This window comes from Schistocerca cancellata, chromosome 11 (assembly GCF_023864275.1).
Source record: "Schistocerca cancellata isolate TAMUIC-IGC-003103 chromosome 11, iqSchCanc2.1, whole genome shotgun sequence".
In the NCBI taxonomy this organism is placed as follows: Eukaryota; Metazoa; Arthropoda; class Insecta; order Orthoptera; family Acrididae; genus Schistocerca; species Schistocerca cancellata.
The window spans coordinates 31,538,827-31,559,540 of NC_064636.1; the positions used below are offsets into that span (position 1 = coordinate 31,538,827).

At 46.0% G+C, this 20,714-nt stretch overlaps 1 protein-coding gene across 1 annotated transcript in view; it reads left to right on the top strand.

Moving 5' to 3' along the window:
* Positions 1-20,714, top strand: part of LOC126108515 (actin-binding Rho-activating protein-like) — a 191,484-nt gene that overhangs the window by 165,789 nt on the left and 4,981 nt on the right. Inside the window, exon 4 of the mRNA XM_049913784.1 lies at positions 16,058-16,150. Within this exon, the coding sequence (XP_049769741.1) occupies positions 16,058-16,150 (93 nt within the window). The remainder of the gene's footprint in view (positions 1-16,057; positions 16,151-20,714) is intronic.

A 20,714-nucleotide genomic window follows, 5' to 3' on the forward strand; every position in this document is an offset into this window, starting at 1 on the left:
ATGTTCATTTTCAAAAAAAAAAAAAAAACGTCATAATTCTTGAGCATAAAACATGTTCCATAATTCTACAACAGATTGACGTCAACGATGTAGGTCTATAGCTGTGTGGATCTGTCTTACGGCCTTTCTTAAAAACGCGAATGACCTGTGCTTTTATCCAATCATTAGGTACCTTTCGTTGCCCAAGCGATCTACGATAAATCACTGCTAGAAGGGAAGCAAGTCTTTATAGACTCTTGTTGGTACCTCATCTGGTCCTGATGCCTTTCCACTACTAAGCGATTGTAGCTGCTTTTCAATTCCGCGATCGGTTATCTCAATATCTGCCATTTAGACGTTCGCACGACGATTGAAAGGAGGGACAGTACTACGATCTTTCGCAATTCAGTACTTCTGCCTTCTCTCTGTTATCTTCGGTTTCGGTGCCGCTGTTGTCGTTGAGAGAATGAAAAGATGATTTTGGCCCACTTGCTGATTCTACATACGACCAAAATCTCTCGTGGCTTTCACTCAGGGCTGTTGACGACGTCGACGACACGACATCACCTGCATCACCTCTGCTGGGGCCGTCGCCATATCGGTTGGGCCCTAGGCGTGTGGAAAACCGTGGGCTGCTCAGATGAGTCCAGGTTTCAGTTTGTAAGAGCTGATTTTTCGATTGTGGCGCTGACACCGAGCAGCCATGGACTTAAGGCACTGTGCAAGCTGGTGGTCTCTCCACAATGGTGGCAACTGTGTTCACACGAAATGGACTCTGTCCTTTGGTTCAAATAAACCGGTTATGGACTGGAAATGGTTATTTTCGTCTACCTGGAGACCATTTTCAGCCATTCATGTACTTTATGTCGACAAAGAACGACAAAATTTTTATGGATGGCAGTGCACCGTTCACCGGGCCACAATTGTTCGTGGAACATTTTGGACAATTTGAACGAATGATTTGCGCGCCCAGATCGCCCGACATGAGTTTCATTGAAATTTATAGCAACTAATCGAGAGGTCATTTCGTGCACGAAATCCTGTACCGGCAATACTTTCAGAATTATGGACGGCTATAGCGGCAGCATGAGTAACAGAAGAAATACCGGTACTTCAATTGATCGATGAAGGCGGGGAAGTGCACAAATGATCCGGGAAACCCGGAGAAATAAAAGTCGCTGAGGAATGGAATAAATAGGAAGTGCAGGGAAGCTAAAACGAAATGACTGCAGGAAAAATGTGAGGACATCGAAAAAAAAAAAAGATTGTCGGAAGGACAGACTCAGCATACAGGAAAACCAAAACAAACTTCGGCGACATTAAAAACAAGAGTGATAACATTAAGGGTGCAACAGCAATTCCACTGTTAAATGAAGAGGGCGGATAGGTGGAAAGAACACATCGAAAGCCCGTATGAGGGGGGAGATTTGTCTGATGTGATTGAAGAAGAAACAGGAGTCGATTTAGAAGAGATAGGGGATCCAGTATTAGAATTTAAAAGGGCATTGGAGGACTTAAGATCAAATAAGGCAGAAGGGAGAGATAACCCTCCATCAAAATTTCTAAATGTTCGAAATTCTGAGAAATGTAGGCGTAAGCTATAGGGAGAGACGGGCCACATACGATATGAACAACAGCCACGAGGGAAAAATAAGGCCGGCCAGAGTGGCCGAGCGGTTAAAGGCGCTACAGTCTGGAACCGCACGACCGCTACGGTCGCAGGTTCGAATCCTGCCTCGGGCATGGATGTGTGTGATGTCCTTAGGTTAGTTAGGTTTAAGTAGTTCTAAGTTCTAGGGGACTTATGACCACAGCAGTTGAGTCCCATAGTGCTCAGAGCCATTTGAACCATTTTTTTTGGAAAAATAAGAGTGGACGACCAAGAACAAAGTGCTCGTATTGAAAAGGGTGTCAGACACGGATGTAGGCTTTTGCCCCTACTTTTCAATCTGTACATCGAGGAAGCCATGATGGAAATAAAAGAAAGGTTCAGTAGTGGAATTAAAATTCAGAGTGAAAGGAAATCAATGATACGATTCGCAGATAACATTGCTATCCTGAGTGAAAGTGAAGAAGAATTACATGATCTGCTGAACGGAAAGAATAGTCTAAAGAGTAAAGAGTATGGACTGTGAGCAAATCGAAGAAAGACGAAGGTAACGAGAAGTAATAGGAATGAGAACAGCAAGAAACTTAACATCAGGATTGATGGTCACGAAGAAAAGGAAGTTAAGGAATTCTGCTACTTAGGCAGTTAAATAACCAATGACGGATTTCAAACGCAGACTGAGTTGGCATAAAGGGCATTCCTGGCCAAGAGAAGTTTTCTAATCACAAATATCGGCCTTAATTTAAGGAATAAATTTCTGAGACTGTACGTCTGGAGTAAAGCATTGTACGATAGTGAAACATGGAACCGGAACAGAAGAGAATCGAAGCGAATTTTCAGGTTTTGGCAACGCAAAGGCTGATCCATTAAGTTTGGGGTGCGCAGCCGCAAGGCGCTGGTCGGCGGCAGAGACGTGCACAATGCTCGAGTCACATCTGTGACTCCGCAGTCGATATAATATGCGCTCTGTGGGTCAAAGTTCGGAGAACTCTCGTCGACTGGGCAGGGTGCTGGCAGCTATTAGCAAGTAAATACAAATCCGTGTGCGTCGGCTTCCGATAAACTTCATGTCTCAAAGTGCCATCCTCTCTGTGCCGAACCAAAACATCCAAGAATGCAAGGCATCCCTCCTTTTCAATTTCCATTCTGAACTTTATTTGATCGTGGAGGGAGTCCAGATGTCTTAAGAAGTCTTGCAAGTTGTCTTCAGCATGGGGCCAAGCAAGTCTGGCATTAGCTGCCGCAGCGGTCGCACGCTCCTCAAGTTTGCTCCGTGAACGTTCAGTGTTTACGCCAGTGTTTTCGTGTTTTGTGCTCGTTTATTGACGTATTGCACGTGAATTAAGCGTCATCAATTGAGCATTTGGTCTTCTTTCGTGTCATCTTTCTACGAAGTGCCGTTGTCCGAGATTTCTTCGCTGCAGAACACCATGGCAAACTCCGTGAGAAAAAACACCGTGATTTTCACCTTCGACAAGTACACCCGTCGAGTACAGCCCTCTGCACTTGAAATACACGACTGGATTACCGAGGTAATTGGCCTTCATTCTGAATCTGTTCATACCATGCAGCTGGACTCTGATGAATACTGCATTTTTGTAAAGTTTAACGATTCCGCGAGTGTAGACCGCTTTCTGGCAAAATTTGGTTATGAAACGGAATTTATACACCGTGATGGTACTAAAAGTACTGTCAAACTCCGGAATTCCGAGTCTGTAATTAGGAATGTTAGGGTTTTGAATATTCCCATAGAAGTAGACAATTCGAAAATTAAAGATGTCCTTTCAAAGTATGGGGTTGTCAGGCAAATAGTCAACGAAAGGTGGGCTTCGCATTTCAAGCTGCAGTGCTTTAACGGCATTCGCTCCGTGGAGATGGAAGTGAAAGCAAACATTCCCTCCCACATCTTTGTTGACGGGCACAAGGCGCATGTTATGTACTCAGGGCAAACCCCTACATGTCATGTATGTAACGAGTCTGGTCACCTCCGTCAGGACTGCCCTCGCCGTGTATTTGTGCTAACAAATAACCTTACGCAACGCCGGAAATTGACACTCAACGATTTGTTGCCAGCCAGTAATACAACAGAGCCGGCGGCGGTCGTGGATCCTGTTACTACCTCTGAAAATGTTGCACTTAATGTTAATGACTTTCCGTCTTTAAAACCTGCATTAACTGCTGAAATTCCGTCCCGTGACAGCGAGATTCCCACAAAAAAGCGTCCTCTAGAGGACACTGAAAGAAATGTTGATGAGGACTCTTCCTGTGAAACACCCGTTGCCAGGAGGCCGAAGCCCAGTCCTGAAGATCTGTTAGAAGTGGAAAAAGGAGATGGAATGACGGTCGATGTGGCTCCCACTTCCGCACAAGGACTTACACCGCCACGAACAGATAGTGACGCAGCGGGTAGTGATTTTTCACGGAAATGTGACCCTGAGCCTGAGGTCACGGCTGAAATAACCGCATCAAGTGCACAACCCATACAGTGCGAACCGTACGAGGAAGTACCAGGTAAAGAACCTGCTGACTCCGAAGCGCAACGCCGCGCCGAAGGAGGAAATACACAAGCATCACCGCCTCGCCAGCAAAACAACACAACAGACACCACGCCGGAACCAAACATTGACGACTCGCAAGCCACGGCCGTTGCCCCATTCAGCCACCGCCGGCGGCTGCGACAGACACCGGGCCTTGCTGTCACGCGTCATCAAGCGAAAGTCACACCAGAGAAGAAAGACATCAAGAAAAAGAATATTAAATATGAAGTGATCAGGGCCAACACTGACGAGGAGAAAGAGAATGGCCACAGTGACTTATAGCAATGCATTGTCAGGATTTCAGGATACTTTTCTTCTCAAGCTATTTGTTTAAAAGCAGTGCAAATTTTTCTAGGCAGTTAGTACATGTAATGGGCACACAGCTTGTAAAGATCGTGCCTTGTAGGGAAGCACGTTTGCTGCTATAATCATACCGAACCTCATCCCAAATAGCTTCTTCCGGTATGTCTGTGCTGCAAGCTTATAGCATTACTACTATTAACATTAATAAAATACAGTCACCCTTGAAATTGGCAGCACTAAAAGAATTCTTGTACCAGTCCGGAACAGATATCGCGTTGCTACAAGAAGTTGCGATAACGGAATTTCGGATCCCAGGCTTTTTTGAAATTGTTAATGTTTCTACGGAAGCCAATATCGGTACAGCCATTCTTATAAGGGAAGGCATTCCGGTGACTGAAATCGAACGACTAGAATCAGGAAGAGCCATAGGCATAAAACTTTTCGATGTGACAGTGATTAACCTTTACGCCCCATCAGGAACTTCCCACAAATTGCATCGTGCGAAGTTTTTTCAAGATGAACTGATTTATTTATTGAGGAAAAATCCGTGTTCTCTTATACTAGGTGGAGATTTTAACTGTGTTTTAAACCAGACAGATCAACAACCCAACTTCAACTACTCGCCACAGTTAAAAAAGTTAGTAAGTGATCTACACCTTAAGGATGTGTGGGAACTTCAGCACCCGACGTCAGTCGGGTTCACGTATATAACCAGCCACTCCCGTAGCAGACTAGATAGAATTTACGTGTCACCAAATTTGCAAAATTATTTATTAAACGTTGAGACTATTCCAGTGTATTTTAGCGATCACAGTACACTTTTAACTTGCTTTAATCTAAGTGTACAGCCAACCCGTCGATTCAGAGGCCAATGGAACTTAAATATCTCTGTTTTAACTGACGAAGAACTGGAACAGGAAATAAGGTTTGCGTGGACTATGTGCCTCCGCACAGCAGACAAGCACCCAACAGTCATTGACTGGTGGACAAGGAGGGCTAAACCAAGGCTGCGGAAAGTTGTCATGCAGTATAGTGCAGCGAGGCACAGGGAGTTGAGGAATACAATGGAGTTTTATTATAAAGTTTTAAGAGACTTATATCAACAGGCCCATGATGACGTAATTCGTCTAAATGATATCAAAAAAATAAAAGCCAAGTTATTAAGCATTAAACGGCAACAGATGGAGGGACTCAAAATTAAATCGAAAGCCACATCAGTCGTAGCAGATGAAACAGCTTCTCTGTATCACTTGGTGCGGCATGCTAAAAACAGACGTCAAACTTTAATTGATGAAGTCCAGACGCATACTGGTACGAGGCTCACATGCCAGAAACAAATACTGGACGAAGTCCACAGGTACTATGAAACCTTACATGCCCCTACCACAGTGGAAGATGCAGCTCTCGAGGACTTTCTCACTATTTTAGGTCCACAATTGTCGGGAACAGACAACGCTGACATCCTGTCACCTATTACTAAAGATGAAGTGCATGAGGCAGTGCGTAACTCACCTCTCAACAAATCTCCGGGACTTGATGGCCTCCCTGTGGAGTTTTATGCCCGCTACTGGTCTATAATTGGGGACAAGATCACTTCCATGGCAAATGAGGTCCTGAACGGAAAACCGGTCCCTGCAGAGTTTAAGGAAAGTAAAATAGTACTGATTCCTAAGAGTAAAGGCAAAACCAACTTAAAGCTACAAAGGTATCATCAGCATACCTCCAGAATACCGTGGGGTTCAAGTCAGCAGATTCAAGCGCCTTCTCCTCGAAGTGCTCCATGAATAAACTGGCCACCAGAGGGGATAAGGGACTACCCATGGCGACTCCGTCCGTCTGTTCAAAAAATTCGTTGTTCAATAAGAGGTATGTAGAGGTCAGAACATGTCTGAATAAAGCTGAAATCTCTTTGTCAAAACTTCTTTCGACAAGTTGTAGAGATTCTGGAAGGGGAACCCGTGTGAATAAAGACACCACATCGAAACTAACTAATACAGGGTGAAAAGTATTTAAACCGACAAACTCTGGGAGGTTGTAGGGGACATCAGAACAAATATTTTTCCGTATGAGGGAAATATTTTTCCTGTGAGGAGTATTTAAACCGGTAGAGGAAGGTTTCTCTGGCGGCAAATTAATTAAACCATCAAACACTTTTCCATTTTTTATGACCAAGAGACAACACATTAACATAACCCAATTTCAATTACAGTAGATTTTCAAAAATGCCTCCATTGACACGTAGACAAAGGTTACACCGTCGGATCGTTTTCTGTCTACAAGGGTAAAAACCCCAGGAGTATCCTCAATTGGTCCTGCTGCTACTACTATCCAGGCAAGCAGATCCTCTTCTGATGCAACAGGAGCTGCGTAAGCAAGGTTGCGCAACTCTCCCCATACAAAAAAGTCCAGAGGGTACGTATCTGGGGATCGAGCAGGCCATGGTATAGGACCACCTCTGCCAGTCCACGTTTCTGGGAACCGTCGGTCCAGGAATCGACGCACACGACGACTGAAATGTGCCGGCACCCCGTCATGTTGGAACCACATGCGTTGTCTTGTAGGGAGCGGAACGTCTTCCAGCATTTCTGGCAATGCTCTGGCGAGAAAATTGTAACAGTGCCTGCCATTTAATGGCCTAGGTAGCAGATGCGGCCCAGTTAAACAGTCCCCAACAACTCCGACCCACACATTAACGAAGAACCGCACTTGATGAGCGCTAGTAAATGTGGCATGTGGATTATCCTCACTCCAAACATGCGAATTGTGCGTGTTGAAGACTCCATCACTCCCGAACGTCGATTCATCGGTAAACAACACAGAGGATGGAAATGTAGGATACATTTTACACTGTTCCAGGTACCACTGCGAAAACTGTGCTCTGGGTGGATAAGCAACTGGTTCCATGCTGTGGACACGCTGTAAGTGAAATGGACGTAACAGTTCCTCTCGAAGGACTGTTCTTACATTCGTCTGATTCGTCCCCACGTTACGTGCAATTGCACGAGTGCTGACTGAAGGATCCCGCTCCACGTGCTGCAAGACAGCTTCCTCAAATTGCAGCGTTCTTACCGTGCGACGGCGTCCCTGTCCAGGTAATCTGCTAAATGACCCGGTCTCACGCAGACGTTGGTACACAGCAGCAAAGGTCATATGATGCTGCGATTAGGACATGGTTGTTGATAATCCCCGCTGTGCAGCTCGTCCGTTGTGGTGCGCTACGTAGTACGCACCAACCATATCAGTTGTACTCACTCCAGGTGTGCCGCTCCGTTAGTAAACAGAGACAATGCACTGCTACACTGGTGGACAGCAGTTGCCTACAACTGACGAGCGTAATACGGCCTCCAACGGTTTAAATACTCCTCATAGGAAAAAATGACATTAGGGATAAATATTTGTTTTGATGTCCCCTACAACCTTCCAGAATTTGTCGGTTTAAATACTGTTGACCCTGTATATCGGAAGGGTTCATTTCAATGATTTCAGTTTACTAATGAAATCAGCAGAGTTTCTTATGTGGTGAACACATTTTCCCACAACAACGATTCCAGGTGTTTGGCAACGTCATAGGTCGGTGAGGCTATGTTACTAACTATGGGACGGAGAGGAACATCTTTCTTGTGGACCTTTGGAAGCCGACGCACACGGATTTGTATTTACGTGCAAATAGCTGCCACCATCCTGCCCAGTCGACGAGAGTTCTCCGAACTTTGACCCACACAGCGCATATTTTATCGACAGATGTAACTCACGCATTGTGCTCGTGTCTGCCGCCGACCAACGCCGCTGCTGCATTTGCATCTGTGGCCGCAGGCGTAGTTGCGCGGTACGCGAGTATAAAGGGACGCAGTGAGCACTGGAGCGGCTTAGGTCGTATCACTCGCTCCTTCCGGCTCCTGGATTTCGCCCTTTCCATCTGCGCCCGTCCTGTCCGCCTCTCCCCCACCCTCACCTACCTTGGCCTCACCATTGACCGTCACCTCACCTGGATCCCTCATCTCCGCTCCATCCAATCTAAAGCCCACAACACCCTCCGACTCCTCAAACTCCTCTCTGGCCGGACGTGGGGGTTGCACCCCTCTACCATCCTCCACACCTACAAATCCTTAATCCGTCCCATCCTCTGTTATGCCAGTCCCGCCTGGATATCTGCGCCTCCCCCCTCCCCCCCCCCTTAAGTTCTATAAGTCCCTCCAGATCCTTGAGCGTCACGCACTCCGCCTCGCCTTCCGTATACGCCTCCCATCCCCCACGCGGATCCTCTATGACCTCATTCCTTTCCCCCATCTGCTCCTGTTCCTTGAACATATCCGCATCCTCTACACCTCCCGCCGTCTTGAACCCCCTCACCCCCTGGTTGCTCCTCTCCTCTCCCATCCCTGCCCCGTGCCACGTCTTCACTGTTGTGTCCCCCCCTACCCTCCATCTCTACACCCTTCATCTCCTTTCCCAAGGTGGCTTCCATCAACTCCGCCTCCTGGATGATGTCCTCTCTCCCTCCATTTATCCCTCCTATCGACTCTGATCCTCACTCCCCCTCCTTTCCCTGTCCCTGGACTCCCTCTCCCCCCCTTCCATCCTCTTTTTTCCCCACCTACCCTCTCTTTGCCCCCCTTCTCTCCCCTGAGTCCTTTTGCATTTCCCTCCTCTGCCTTTTCCCATTCCCTCTCGCATTTGCCCTGCCCCTCTCTCCCTTATGAGTCCTCTCCCTCCTTTGTTTCCCCCCCTTTCGTTTTCCTCTCCTCCCTCCTTGTTCCCCTCCCCCATCTGCCCAGGTCCCCCCCCCCATCTGCCCTTGGCTATGGTGTGTCATCTTTGTGCCGACATTTCAGTGCACCATTTACAGTGAGTGTTCAGTGTTGTGTGTCTTGTCCGAAGTGTTGCGAACGGACATCATACTGTCGCTGGGTGTGATTTTTATATCTCTTGCGAACAGAAACCAGACTGTCGCCGTGTTTTTTTTAATTGCCAACCCTTTGCTTTATGTTTGAACTTTCCCGCATTTTCCGCAGTTTTACAATTTAAGTCACCGTTTTATCACCTGTTTTTATTGTTTCTTATCTACTTCTTACGTTTTAAAAAGTCTGTAGGCCGCAGAGCAGCGTAATAAGCTACTACCAGCCCGCCCCCTTCGGGGGGAATCGAAATTCAATAAAGGAAAAAAAGGGCTGGAGCGGCAGTCTTGCGGCTCACTCGGAGGATGGCTGAACGTTATACGGCCGAAATATTAGAAGAAGAAGAAGAAGAAGAAGAATTCTTGCGGTTGCCCACCCGAAACTTAATGGAACAGAGAATCGAAGCATTTGAGATGTGGTGCTACAGAAGAATGTTGAATATTAGGTGGACTGTTAAGGTAAGGGATGAGGAGGGCCTGTGCAGAATCGGAGAGGAAAGGGATATGTGGAAAACACTATTAAGGAGAAGGGGCAGGATTATAGGACATCTGTTAAGACATCAGGGAATGACTTCCATGTCGAAAACTGCAGAGGACGATAGAGACTGGAATTCACCCAGCATATAACTGAGGACGTACGTTGCAAGTGCTACTCTGAGATGAAGAAGTTAGCTGAGGAGAGGAATTCGTAGAGGGCCGCAGCAAACCAGTCACAAGACTGAGGACAAAAAAAAAAAAAAAAAATTGGAGGCATCATGGCTCGTTAATTACACTGGAGACCCCCAGCGACTTGTTGAGTCGATGCGACGTCGAGTTGCAGCGCTATGCCGGGCAAAAGGAGCTCCGACACGATATTAGGAGGAGGTCTCGCATAACTTTTGTCACCTTAGCGCGTAATGTAACCGAAGCAGCAAAGGAGCATTTCCGTTGAGGTGCTTCGCGAGTGAAACGCAGATTTGTCAGCATTCTCGTGATGCCCTTGTGGTGGTCAAGCAAACTTGGCATCATTCGTGCTACCCTTCTTAGTATCCTAGTATTTCAATATCCCCTCTAGTTCGCACGAATGGTCTGTAAACAACCCCTTGTGTAGATTGACTGCATCTTACCAGTGTGCCACCGAGGAATCACTGTCTGCCATCTGCTTAACTTACAACTGGGCTTGTGTGATATATCCACGTCATACCCTTCCAAATTGTTGCACTCAGCTGTTTTCTATGAGCTGACTGTAGCAAATGTGACTCATTAACACTGCACTCATTGAGTCATTGGATACTACGTTTCCAAAGGTTCACAGTTCTATACTGCCAATCTTTGCACCATTTTTAAATTTCATCAGGATCTGCCTGGCCCTTTTTTACAGCTTATTTCATACAGTACTTCGTGACGGAGAACTACGTCACCTGTAAAAAATCTGAGCTTACTTTTCATATTGCATGTGTGAAGTCGTTAACACACAACATCAGGAGAAAGGTTCCAACACAGTTCGTTGGGGCACATATGAACTTACTACTATATATGTCGATCGCTTTGAATTCAAGATAACATGCTGCCTCCTTAAAAAAAAAAAAAAAAAAACAACTCTCAATCCTCAATACTGTAAGAAACTTTTCTTGATACTTCACACTACTGACGACTGTAGCTTCGGCAATAAATAGTGGTGGTGGTGTTGTAGCTCAAACATATGGACTATCGTACAATAACGGGACTGGCAACTAACGTGCTATACATCGCACTTGTTTATGTTGAGGCTCAAATGGCACTTCCTGCACGTACTGTCGTTCCCTGCAGGTCTTCCTGTATTTCGCTACAATTTTCTAACATTACAACCCCTCTCTATACAACAGCATCATGAGCAGAAAGAGCCGGCCAGTGTGGCCGTGTGGTTCTAGGCGCATCAGTCTGGAACCGCGTGACCGCTACGGTCGCAGGTTCGAATCCTGCCTCGGGCATGGATGTATGTGATGTCCTTAGCTTAGTTGCGTTCAAGAAGTTCTAAGTTCTAGATGTTACGTCCTACAGTGCTCAGAGCCATTTGAATATATATATATATATATATATATATATATATATATATATATACATTAAGGGTCACGTACAGCACAAAAGCGAACAGGCCGACCTCCTCTGTTCACTGACAGCGACCGCCGACGGTCGTAATGTGTAATACGAGGTGCATTCAAGTTCTAAGGCCTCCGATTTTTTTTCTAATTAACTACTCACCCGAAATCGATGAAACTGGCGTTACTTCTCGACGTAATCGCCCTGCAGACGTACACATTTTTCACAACGCTGACGCCATGATTCCATGGCAGCGGCGAAGGCTTCTTTAGGAGTCTGTTTTGACCACTGGAAAATCGCTGAGGCAATAGCAGCACAGCTGGTGAATGTGCGGCCACGGAGAGTGTCTTTCATTGTTGGAAAAAGCCAAAAGTCACTAGGAGCCAGGTCAGGTGAGTAGGGAGCATGAGGAATCACTTCAAAGTTGTTATCACGAAGAAACTGTTGCGTAACGTTAGCTCGATGTGCGGGTGCGTTGTCTTGGTGAAACAGCACACACGCAGCCCTTCCCGGACGTATTTGTTGCAGTGCAGGAAGGAATTTGTTCTTCAAAACATTTTCGTAGGATGCACCTGTTCCCGTAGTGCCCTTTGGAACGCAATGGGTAAGGATTACGCCCTCACTGTCCCAGAACATGGACACCATCATTTTTTCAGCACTGGCGGTTACCCAAAATTTTTTTGGTGGCGGTGAATCTGTGTGCTTCCATTGAGCTGACTGGCGATTTGTTTCCGGATTTAAAAATGGCATCCACGTCTCCTCCATTGTCACAACCGACGAAAAGAAAGTCCCATTCGTGCTGTCATTGCGCACATTGCTCGGCAACATGCCACACAGGCAGCCATGTGGTCGTCCGTCAGCATTCGTGGCACCCACCTGGATGACACTTTTCGCATTTTCAGGTCGTCATGCAGGATTGCGTGCACAGAACCCACAGAAATGCCAACTCTGGAGGCGATCTGTTCAACAGTCATTCGGCAATCCCCCAAAACAATTCTCTCCACTTTATCGATCGTGTCGTCAGACCGGCCTGTGCGAGCCCGAGGTTGTTTCGGTTTGTTGTCACACGATGTTTTGCCTTCATTAAACTGTCGCACCCACGAACGCACTTTCAACACATCCATAACTCTGTCACCACATGTCTCCATCAACTGTCGATGAATTTCAATTGGTTTCACACCACGCAAATTCAGAAAACGAATGATTGCACGCTGTTCATGTAAAGCAAACTTCGCCATTTTAAGTATTTAAAACAGTTCTCATTCTCGCCGCTGGCGGTAAAATTCCATCTGCCGTATGGTGCTGCCATGTCTGGGACGTATTGACAATGAACGCAGCCTCATTTTAAAGCAATGCGCATGTTTCTATCTCTTTCCAGTCCAGAGAAAAAAAATCGGAGGCCTTAGAACTTGAATGCACCTCGTAAGCACACATCTATCCACACCATTACACAGAAATTCCATACTTCATCAGGATCCACTGCAAGTCCTATGACAGTTCTGTGGGAGGTGAGAAAACTTGGATCTCACGGTCGAGCGGCTGCTCATAAGCCACACATCACGCTGGTAAATGCCAAACGAGGCCTCGTTTGGTGTAAGGAGCGTAAACATTAGACGACTGAACAGTGTAAAAACGTTGCGTGGAGTGATGAACCATGATACAGAGCGTGGCGATCCGATGGCAGGGTGTGGGTACGGCGAATGCCCGGTGAACATCATCTGCCAGCGTATGTAGTGCCAACAGTAAAATTCGGAGGCGGTGATGTTTTGGTGTGGTCGTGTTTTTCGTGGAAGGGGCTTGCACTCCCTGCTGTCTTACGTGGCATTAACGCAGCACAGGCCTACATTAATGTTTTAAGCACCTTCTTGCTTCCCACTGTTGAAAAGCAATTCGAGGATGTACCTTTCAACAACACTGAACACTTGTTCATAACGCACGTCCTGTCGCGGAGTGGTTACAAGACAATAACGTCCCTGTAATGGGATGTTTTGCAGCGCCGACTTCGTGCCAGGCCTCACCGACCGCCATCGATACCTTTCCTCAGTTGTGTGTGTGTGCACAGGTTGTTAGAGGTATAAGTGCTGATGGTGTTATTGTTGACTAAGGAAAGTGTACTCAATAACATTAAATCAGCGTTTACTTAATTTGCAGTTTAAATATTGTACCTATCATGAGTAGTGCGTTTTAGGCTGGGTGGTACCTCCAACTATACTGGCCATTAAAATTGCTACACCAAGAAGAAATGCAGATGATAAACGGGTATTCATTAGACAAATATATTGTACTAGGACTGACATGTGATAACATTTTAACGCAATTTGGGTGCATAGATCGTGAGAAATCAGCACCCAGAACAACCTCCTCTGGCCGTAATAACGGCCTTGATAAGCCTGGGCATTGAGTCAAACAGAGCTTGGATGGCGTGTACAGGTACAGCTGCCCATGCAGCTTCAGCACGATACCACAGTTCATCAAGAGTAGTGACTGGCGTACTGTGACGAGCCAGTTGCTCGGCCACCATTGACCAGACGTTTTCAGTTGGTGAGAGGAGAATGTGGTGGCCAGAGCAGCAGTCGAACATTTTCTGCATCCAGAAAGGCCCGTACAGGACCTGCAACATAGGGTCGTGCATTATGCTGCTGAAATGTAGGGTTTTGCAGAGATCGAATGAAGGGTAGAGCCACGGGTCGTAACACATCTGAAATGTAACGTCCACTGTTCAAAGTGCCGTCAATGCGAACAAGAGGTGGCCGAGACGTGTAACCAAAGGCACTCCGTACCATCACGCCGTGTGATACGCCGGCAAGGCGATGACGAATGCACGCTTCCAATGTGCATTCATCGCGATGTCGCCAAACATGGATGCGACGATCATGATGCTGTAAGTAGAACCTGGATTCATCCGAAAAAATCACGTTTTGCCATTCGTGCACCCAGGTTCGTCGTCGAGTACACCATCGAGGGCGCTCCTGTCTGTGATGCAGCGTCAATGATAAGCGCAGCCGTGGTTTCCGAGCTGATAGTCCGTGCTGCTGCAATCATCGTCGAACTGTTCTTGCAGATGGTTTTTGTCTTGCAAACGTCCCCATCTGTTGACTCAGGGATCGGGACGTGGCTGCACGATCCGTTACAGCCACGCGGATAAGATGCCTGTCATTTCGACTGCCAGTGATACGAGGTCGTTGGGATCCAGCACGGCGTTCCGTATTACCCTCGTGAACCCACCGATTCCATATTCTGCTAACAGTCATTGGATCTCGACCAACGCGGGCAGCAATGTCGCGATACGATAAACCGCAATCGTGATAGGCTACAATCAGACCTTTATCACAGTCGGAAACGTGTCGGTACGCATTTCTCCTCCTTACACGAGGCATCACAACAACGTTTCACCAGGCAACGCCGGTGAACTGCTGTTTGTGTATGAGAAATCGGTTGGAAACTTTCCTCGTGTCAGCACGTTGTAGGTGTCGCCACCGGCGCCAACCTTGTGTGAATGCTCTGAAAAGCTAATCATTTGCATATCACAGTATATTCTTCCTGTCGGTTAAATTTCGGGTTTTTTAGCACGTAATTTTCGTGGTGTAGCAATTTTAATGGCCAGTAGTGTATATATGGTACAAGTAGGCCATTAATGTTTATTTTCCTTTGGGTAGGAGGTCAGGCACTGAAGTGTGGAAGCGTGGACGAGAAATGAGCAGAGTATACTGACAGGCAGAGTCGACTTCCTGGTGTAGTTACAGTGATGCACAAAACATTAGGCAGTAAATTACGACGTATTTTCTGGAAGACTGTTAGACATAGAGACACAACACTAACACACTGAATTTGTTACATATTAAGGTGTTATAGATAACAATACGTATACCTGTGCCACAACCCCTAACATTTAGGGAAAAGTAATGGTCCTACAGTGACGTGACAGAGGTCATAGTATTGCTCCTAATACCCTGTCGTAACTCTTTTACTCAGGATAGTGGGCCGGAGTGGCCGTGCGGTTCTAGGCGCTACAGTCTGGAGCCGAGCGACAGCTACGGTCGCAGGTTCGAATCCTGCCTCTGGCATGGACGTCTGTGATGTCCTTAGGTTGGTTAAGTTTAATTAGTTCTAAGTTCTAGGTGACTGGTGACCTCAGAAGTTAAGTCGCATAGTGCTCAGAGCCATTTCAGGATAGTGCAGTAACTCGATGTGATATCGACTCAACAAGTCCTCTGCAGAAGTGTTGAGGCACGCTGCCTCTATAGCGAATATGTTTCCAGTGCATGATTTTGAGCACGAACTGACCTCTCAATTGTGTCCCATACACGATCGATGAGATTCATGTCGGGCGACATGGGTAGCCAAATCTTTGGCTCAAATTATCCAGAATGTTCTTCAAAGTAATCACGAACAACTGTGGCCCGCTGACGTGGTCGTCCATCAACATTACATCGTTCTTCGGGAACATGACGTCCATGAATGGCTGCAAATGGTCTCGCTTACGCTGTGCAGAATCGCATAGACTTCACACCTCGACTGGTCAGTTTTCCTCTGCTAACTGATTTCAGTCGATTTTCTGTCCCGCGGCTTATCTGACGTCTAAGGTTCAGATCCTTGAGTGGTATGCCTGTAATGTGCTGGGTGGCCCACGAGTCGTTCAGTGATCTGACTGATGACGGACGGATTTCTTGCTTGCAGATCTACACCTACATCTCCAACAAGGTGGTCGGGCTGCTGCTGAGGGCGCGGAAGCAGAAACTGGTCGACTTTGAAGGCGAGACGCTGTTTCAGGTGAGCCACACGTTATTTATTTATTTCTTCATCCTGGCGAGATTGTGAGTATTACTCCCTCTCATACGTCTAGCACTCTACACTCTTTATACTGTGTTCACGTAACGACACGTGGTTCTACGACAGTATTTCCCACTCTGCACCAGTTACTTTCTTAAAAATTTTATCCGTTATGGATGGGACATCGTGGACGCTAAAATAATGTTGAAATGTACTGAACCGCCTTACACGTAGCAGAATCGCTGGAATTGAATTGGGATGGAGCAGGCCTTCATCTTGAGAACCGATGTTATTCAATCTGTATATTGAGCAAGCAGTGAAGGAAATAAAAGAAAAATTTGGAGTAGGTATTAAAACCCGTGGAGAAGAAATAAAAACTTTGAGGTTCGCCGATGACATTGTAATTCTGCCAGAGGCAGCAAAGGACTTGGATGAGCAGTTGAACGGAATAAATAGTGTCTTGAAAGGAGGATATAAAATGAATATCAAGAAAAGCAAAACGAGGATAATGGAATGTAGTCGAAATAAGTCTTGTGATGCTGAGGGAATCAGATTAGGAAATGAGACACTTAAAGTAGTAAAGGAGTTTTGCTATTTGCGGAGCAAAATAACTGATGGTCGAAGTAGAGACGATATAAAATGTAGACTGGGAATGGCAAGGAAACGTTTCTGAAGAAGAGAAATTTAACATCGAGTATAGATTTAAGTGTCAGGAAGTCGCTTCTGAAAGTATTTGTATGGAGTGTAGCCATCTATGGAAGTGAAACATGGACGATAAATAGTTTGGACAAGAAGAGAATAGAAGCTTTCGAAATGTGGAGATACAGAAGAATGCTGAACATTACATGGGTAGATCACATAACTAATGAGAAAGTATTGAAAAGGATTGGGGAGAAGAGGAGTTTGTGGTACAACTTGACTAGAAGAAGGGATTGGTTGGTAGGACATGTTCTGAGGCATCAAGGGATCACCAGTTTAATATTGGAGGGCAGCGTGGAGGGTAAAAATCATAGAGGGAGACCAAGAGATGAATACACTAAGCAGATTCAGAAGGGTGTAGGTTGCAGTAGGTACTGGGAGGTGAAGAAGCTTGCACAGGACAGAGTAGCATGGAGAGCTGCATCAAACCAGCCCCAGGACTGAAGACCACAACAAGAACAACAAAAAAATTAAAATTATTTAAAATCTGTTGTCAGTTCCCTTTAAACTGTCTCTTCCTACCATGTGCTTCAATATCATTCGCCCTGTCGGTAAAGTGAAAATAAAATACACTAAAGAACCAAAGAAACTTGTACACCTGCCTAATATCGTATAGGGCCCCCAAGAGCACGCAGAAGTGGCGCAACATGACGTGGCATGGACTCGATTAATGTCTGAAGTAGTGCTGGAGGGAACTGACATCATGAATCCTGCAAGTCTGTCCTTAAATCCGTAAGAGTACGGAGGGGTGGGGATCCCTTGTGTACAGCACGTTCCAAGGCATCCCAGATATGCTCCATAATGTTCGTGTCTGGGAGTATAATGGACAGCGGAAGTGTTTAAACGCCAAAGAGTGTTCGTGAAGCCACTCTGTAGCAATTCTGGACGTGTGGGCCGTCGCATTGTCCTGCTGGAATTGCCCAAGTCTGTCGGAATGCACAATGGACGTGAATGGATGCAGGTGATCAGACAGGATTCTAACGTACGTGTCACAGCTCAGAGTCGTTTCTAGAGATATCAGGAATCCCATATCACTCCAACGACACACGCCCCACACCATTACAGAGCCTCCATCAGCTTGAACAGGCCCCTGCTGACATACAGCGTCCATGGATTCATGGGGTTGTCTCTGTACCCATACTCGCCCGTCCACTCGATACAATCTGAAAGGAGACTCGTCCGACCATGAAACTTGTGTCCAGTCATCAGCAGTCCAATGTCGGTGTTCACAGGGCGAGGCGAGGTGTAAAGCTTTGTGTCATGCAGTGATCAAGGGTACACGAGTGGGTCTTTGGCTCTGAAAGCCCACATTGATGATGTTTCGTTGGATGGCTTGCGTGCTGACACTTGTTGATGTCCCAGCATTGAAATCTGCTCCAATCTGCGGAACGGTTGCACTTCAAAAGTCGCGCAGCTTCCCATGAAGAGATACGTTTTTTATCCTCAGTGCTCAGCGACTCTCTGGGTAGTAGAAAGAGCGACACAACTGGACAGTGGATGGCTGGAAGCGAGTGATTTGGGCTGACGAGGCACGATAAACTCTGGTGCACTCAGGTGGAGAGATTTGCGTTTGGCCAATGGGTGGAGAACGTTAGCTGCCACCATGTGTAGTGCCAATTTTGAAGTATGGAGGAGGTGAAGTTACAGTGTGGCTGTCCTTTTAGTTATTAGCGTGTGATCCCATTATCGCAGTAACAAAACGCTAAATGGGGAAAGATATGAATATTTACTGGAGAGCCAAAGAAACTTGCACACCCGCCGAATATCCTGTAGGGCCCCCGCAAGCACGCAGGAGTGGTGCAACAAGACGTGGCACACAAGACTAGACTAATGTCTGACGTAGGGCTGGAGGGAACTGACACTACGAATCCTGCAGGGCTGTCCATAAATCCGTACGAGTATGAGGGGTTGGAGATGCCTTATGAACAGCACGTTGCAAGGCATCCCAGATATGCGCAATAATGTACATGTCTGAGAAGTCTGTTGGTCGGCGCAAGTGTTCAAAATCTGGAATAGTGTCCCTGGAGCCAGTTTTTAGCAATTATAGACGTGTGGGATGTCGCCTTGTCCTGCTGGAATTGCCCAAGTCTGTCTGAATGCACACTGGAACTGAATGGATGCAGGTGACCAGGCAGGATGGTTTCGTATGTTATTGACCTAAAATATTATCAATTAAATCATAAAGAATTTCGTTTTATTTACGAAATGACTGTTACTGCTAGTTAACATGTTGTTGTGGTCTTCAGTTCGAAAACTCGTTTGTTGCAGCTCTCCATGCTGCTCTGTCCTCTGCAAGTCTCTTCATCTCCGAAAAGCGACTGCAGTCTAGACCCTTCTGAATCTGCTTACTACTGCATTCATCTCTTGGTTTCTCTCCACAGTTTTTACCTACCACACTTGCCTCCAGCACTAGTCATCCCTTGAAGTCTCAAGATGTGTCCTGTCAACCTATAGTTAGTTGCCGCAAATTCCTCTCCTCCCCAGTTCCATTATCCATGTTTTTCTTTTGTTGCTGTTCATCTTATATCATCCTTTCAAGACACTGTCAAATCCGTTCAATTGCTCTTCCAACTCCTTTGCTGTTCAAATGGTTCAAATGGCTCTGAGCACTATGGGACTTAACAGCTGTGGTCATCAGTCCCCTAGAACATAGAACTACTTAAACCTAACTAACCTAAGGACATCACACACATCCATGCCCGAGGCAGGATTCGAACCTGCGACCGTAGCAGTCGCACGGTTCCGGACTGCGCGCCTAGAACCGCGAGACCATCACGGCCGGCTCCTTTGCTGTCTCTGACAGAACACGATGTCATCGACAAAGATAAAAGTTTTTGTTTTTTCTCTCTGAACTTTAATTCCTTCTCCAAATTTTTATTTGGTTTTTTTACTACCTGCTCAGTGCACAGTTTGAATAACTTCAGAGATAAACTACTGCCCGGTCTCACTCCCTTCTCAACCACTGTTCCCTTTCATGCCTCTCGACTCTTTTAACTGCCATGTGGTTATTTTACAAGTTGTAAATAGCCCATTCGCTCCCTGTACTTTGCCTGTGATACCTTCATAATTTAAAAGAGTGTATTCCAGTGAACAGAGTAAAGCTTCCTCTAAGTCTCGAACTCCTATAAAAACAGGTTTGCCTTTCTGTAACCTATCTTGTAAGGTTAGCTGTAGGGACAGTACGCTTTGTGTGTTCCTACATATCTGAAGAATCCAAACTGATCTTCTCAGATTTCGGCTCCTGCCAGTTTTTCCATTCTTTGATGAAGAATTCGTTTCAGTATTTTGCAACCATGCAGTGTGAATTACGATTAACATTTCCTTTTAAAGAAGTTGAATAATTTCAAATGCAATTTGTAATGGAGATATATTAACGCTTTACTTACTATTGTCATTAATATACAGGATATTTATAAATGAATATTGGGGTTTTAACACAAAATAATATTTATTATTTTAAACTTACAGTTATAAATGATATGGCAAATGAAAGAGCAACTCAAACAGTTTTACGAAGAACCTTATAAATGTTCAATGTGAGCACCATTTGTCGCACGGCACACATCAAGTCTGTAGCTGAGTTCTTTCCAAGCACTGATAAATGTGTCTTCAGTGATTGTATCAACAACTGCTTCAGTCCGGTTTCTTAATTCATGGAGGTCTGCTGGTAGCGGAGGCACGTGCACACGATCCTTGATGAAGCCCCAAAGGAAAATAATCGCATGGCGTTGGGTTGGGTAAACATGGAGGTCACACAAAGCAAGCCCTGTCATTGGGACCCTTGCAGCCTATCCAGCGCTTGGGTACAGTAAAGTTCAACCAATCGCGTACTTCGCTATGCGAGTGAGGTGGCGCTGGAAAATTT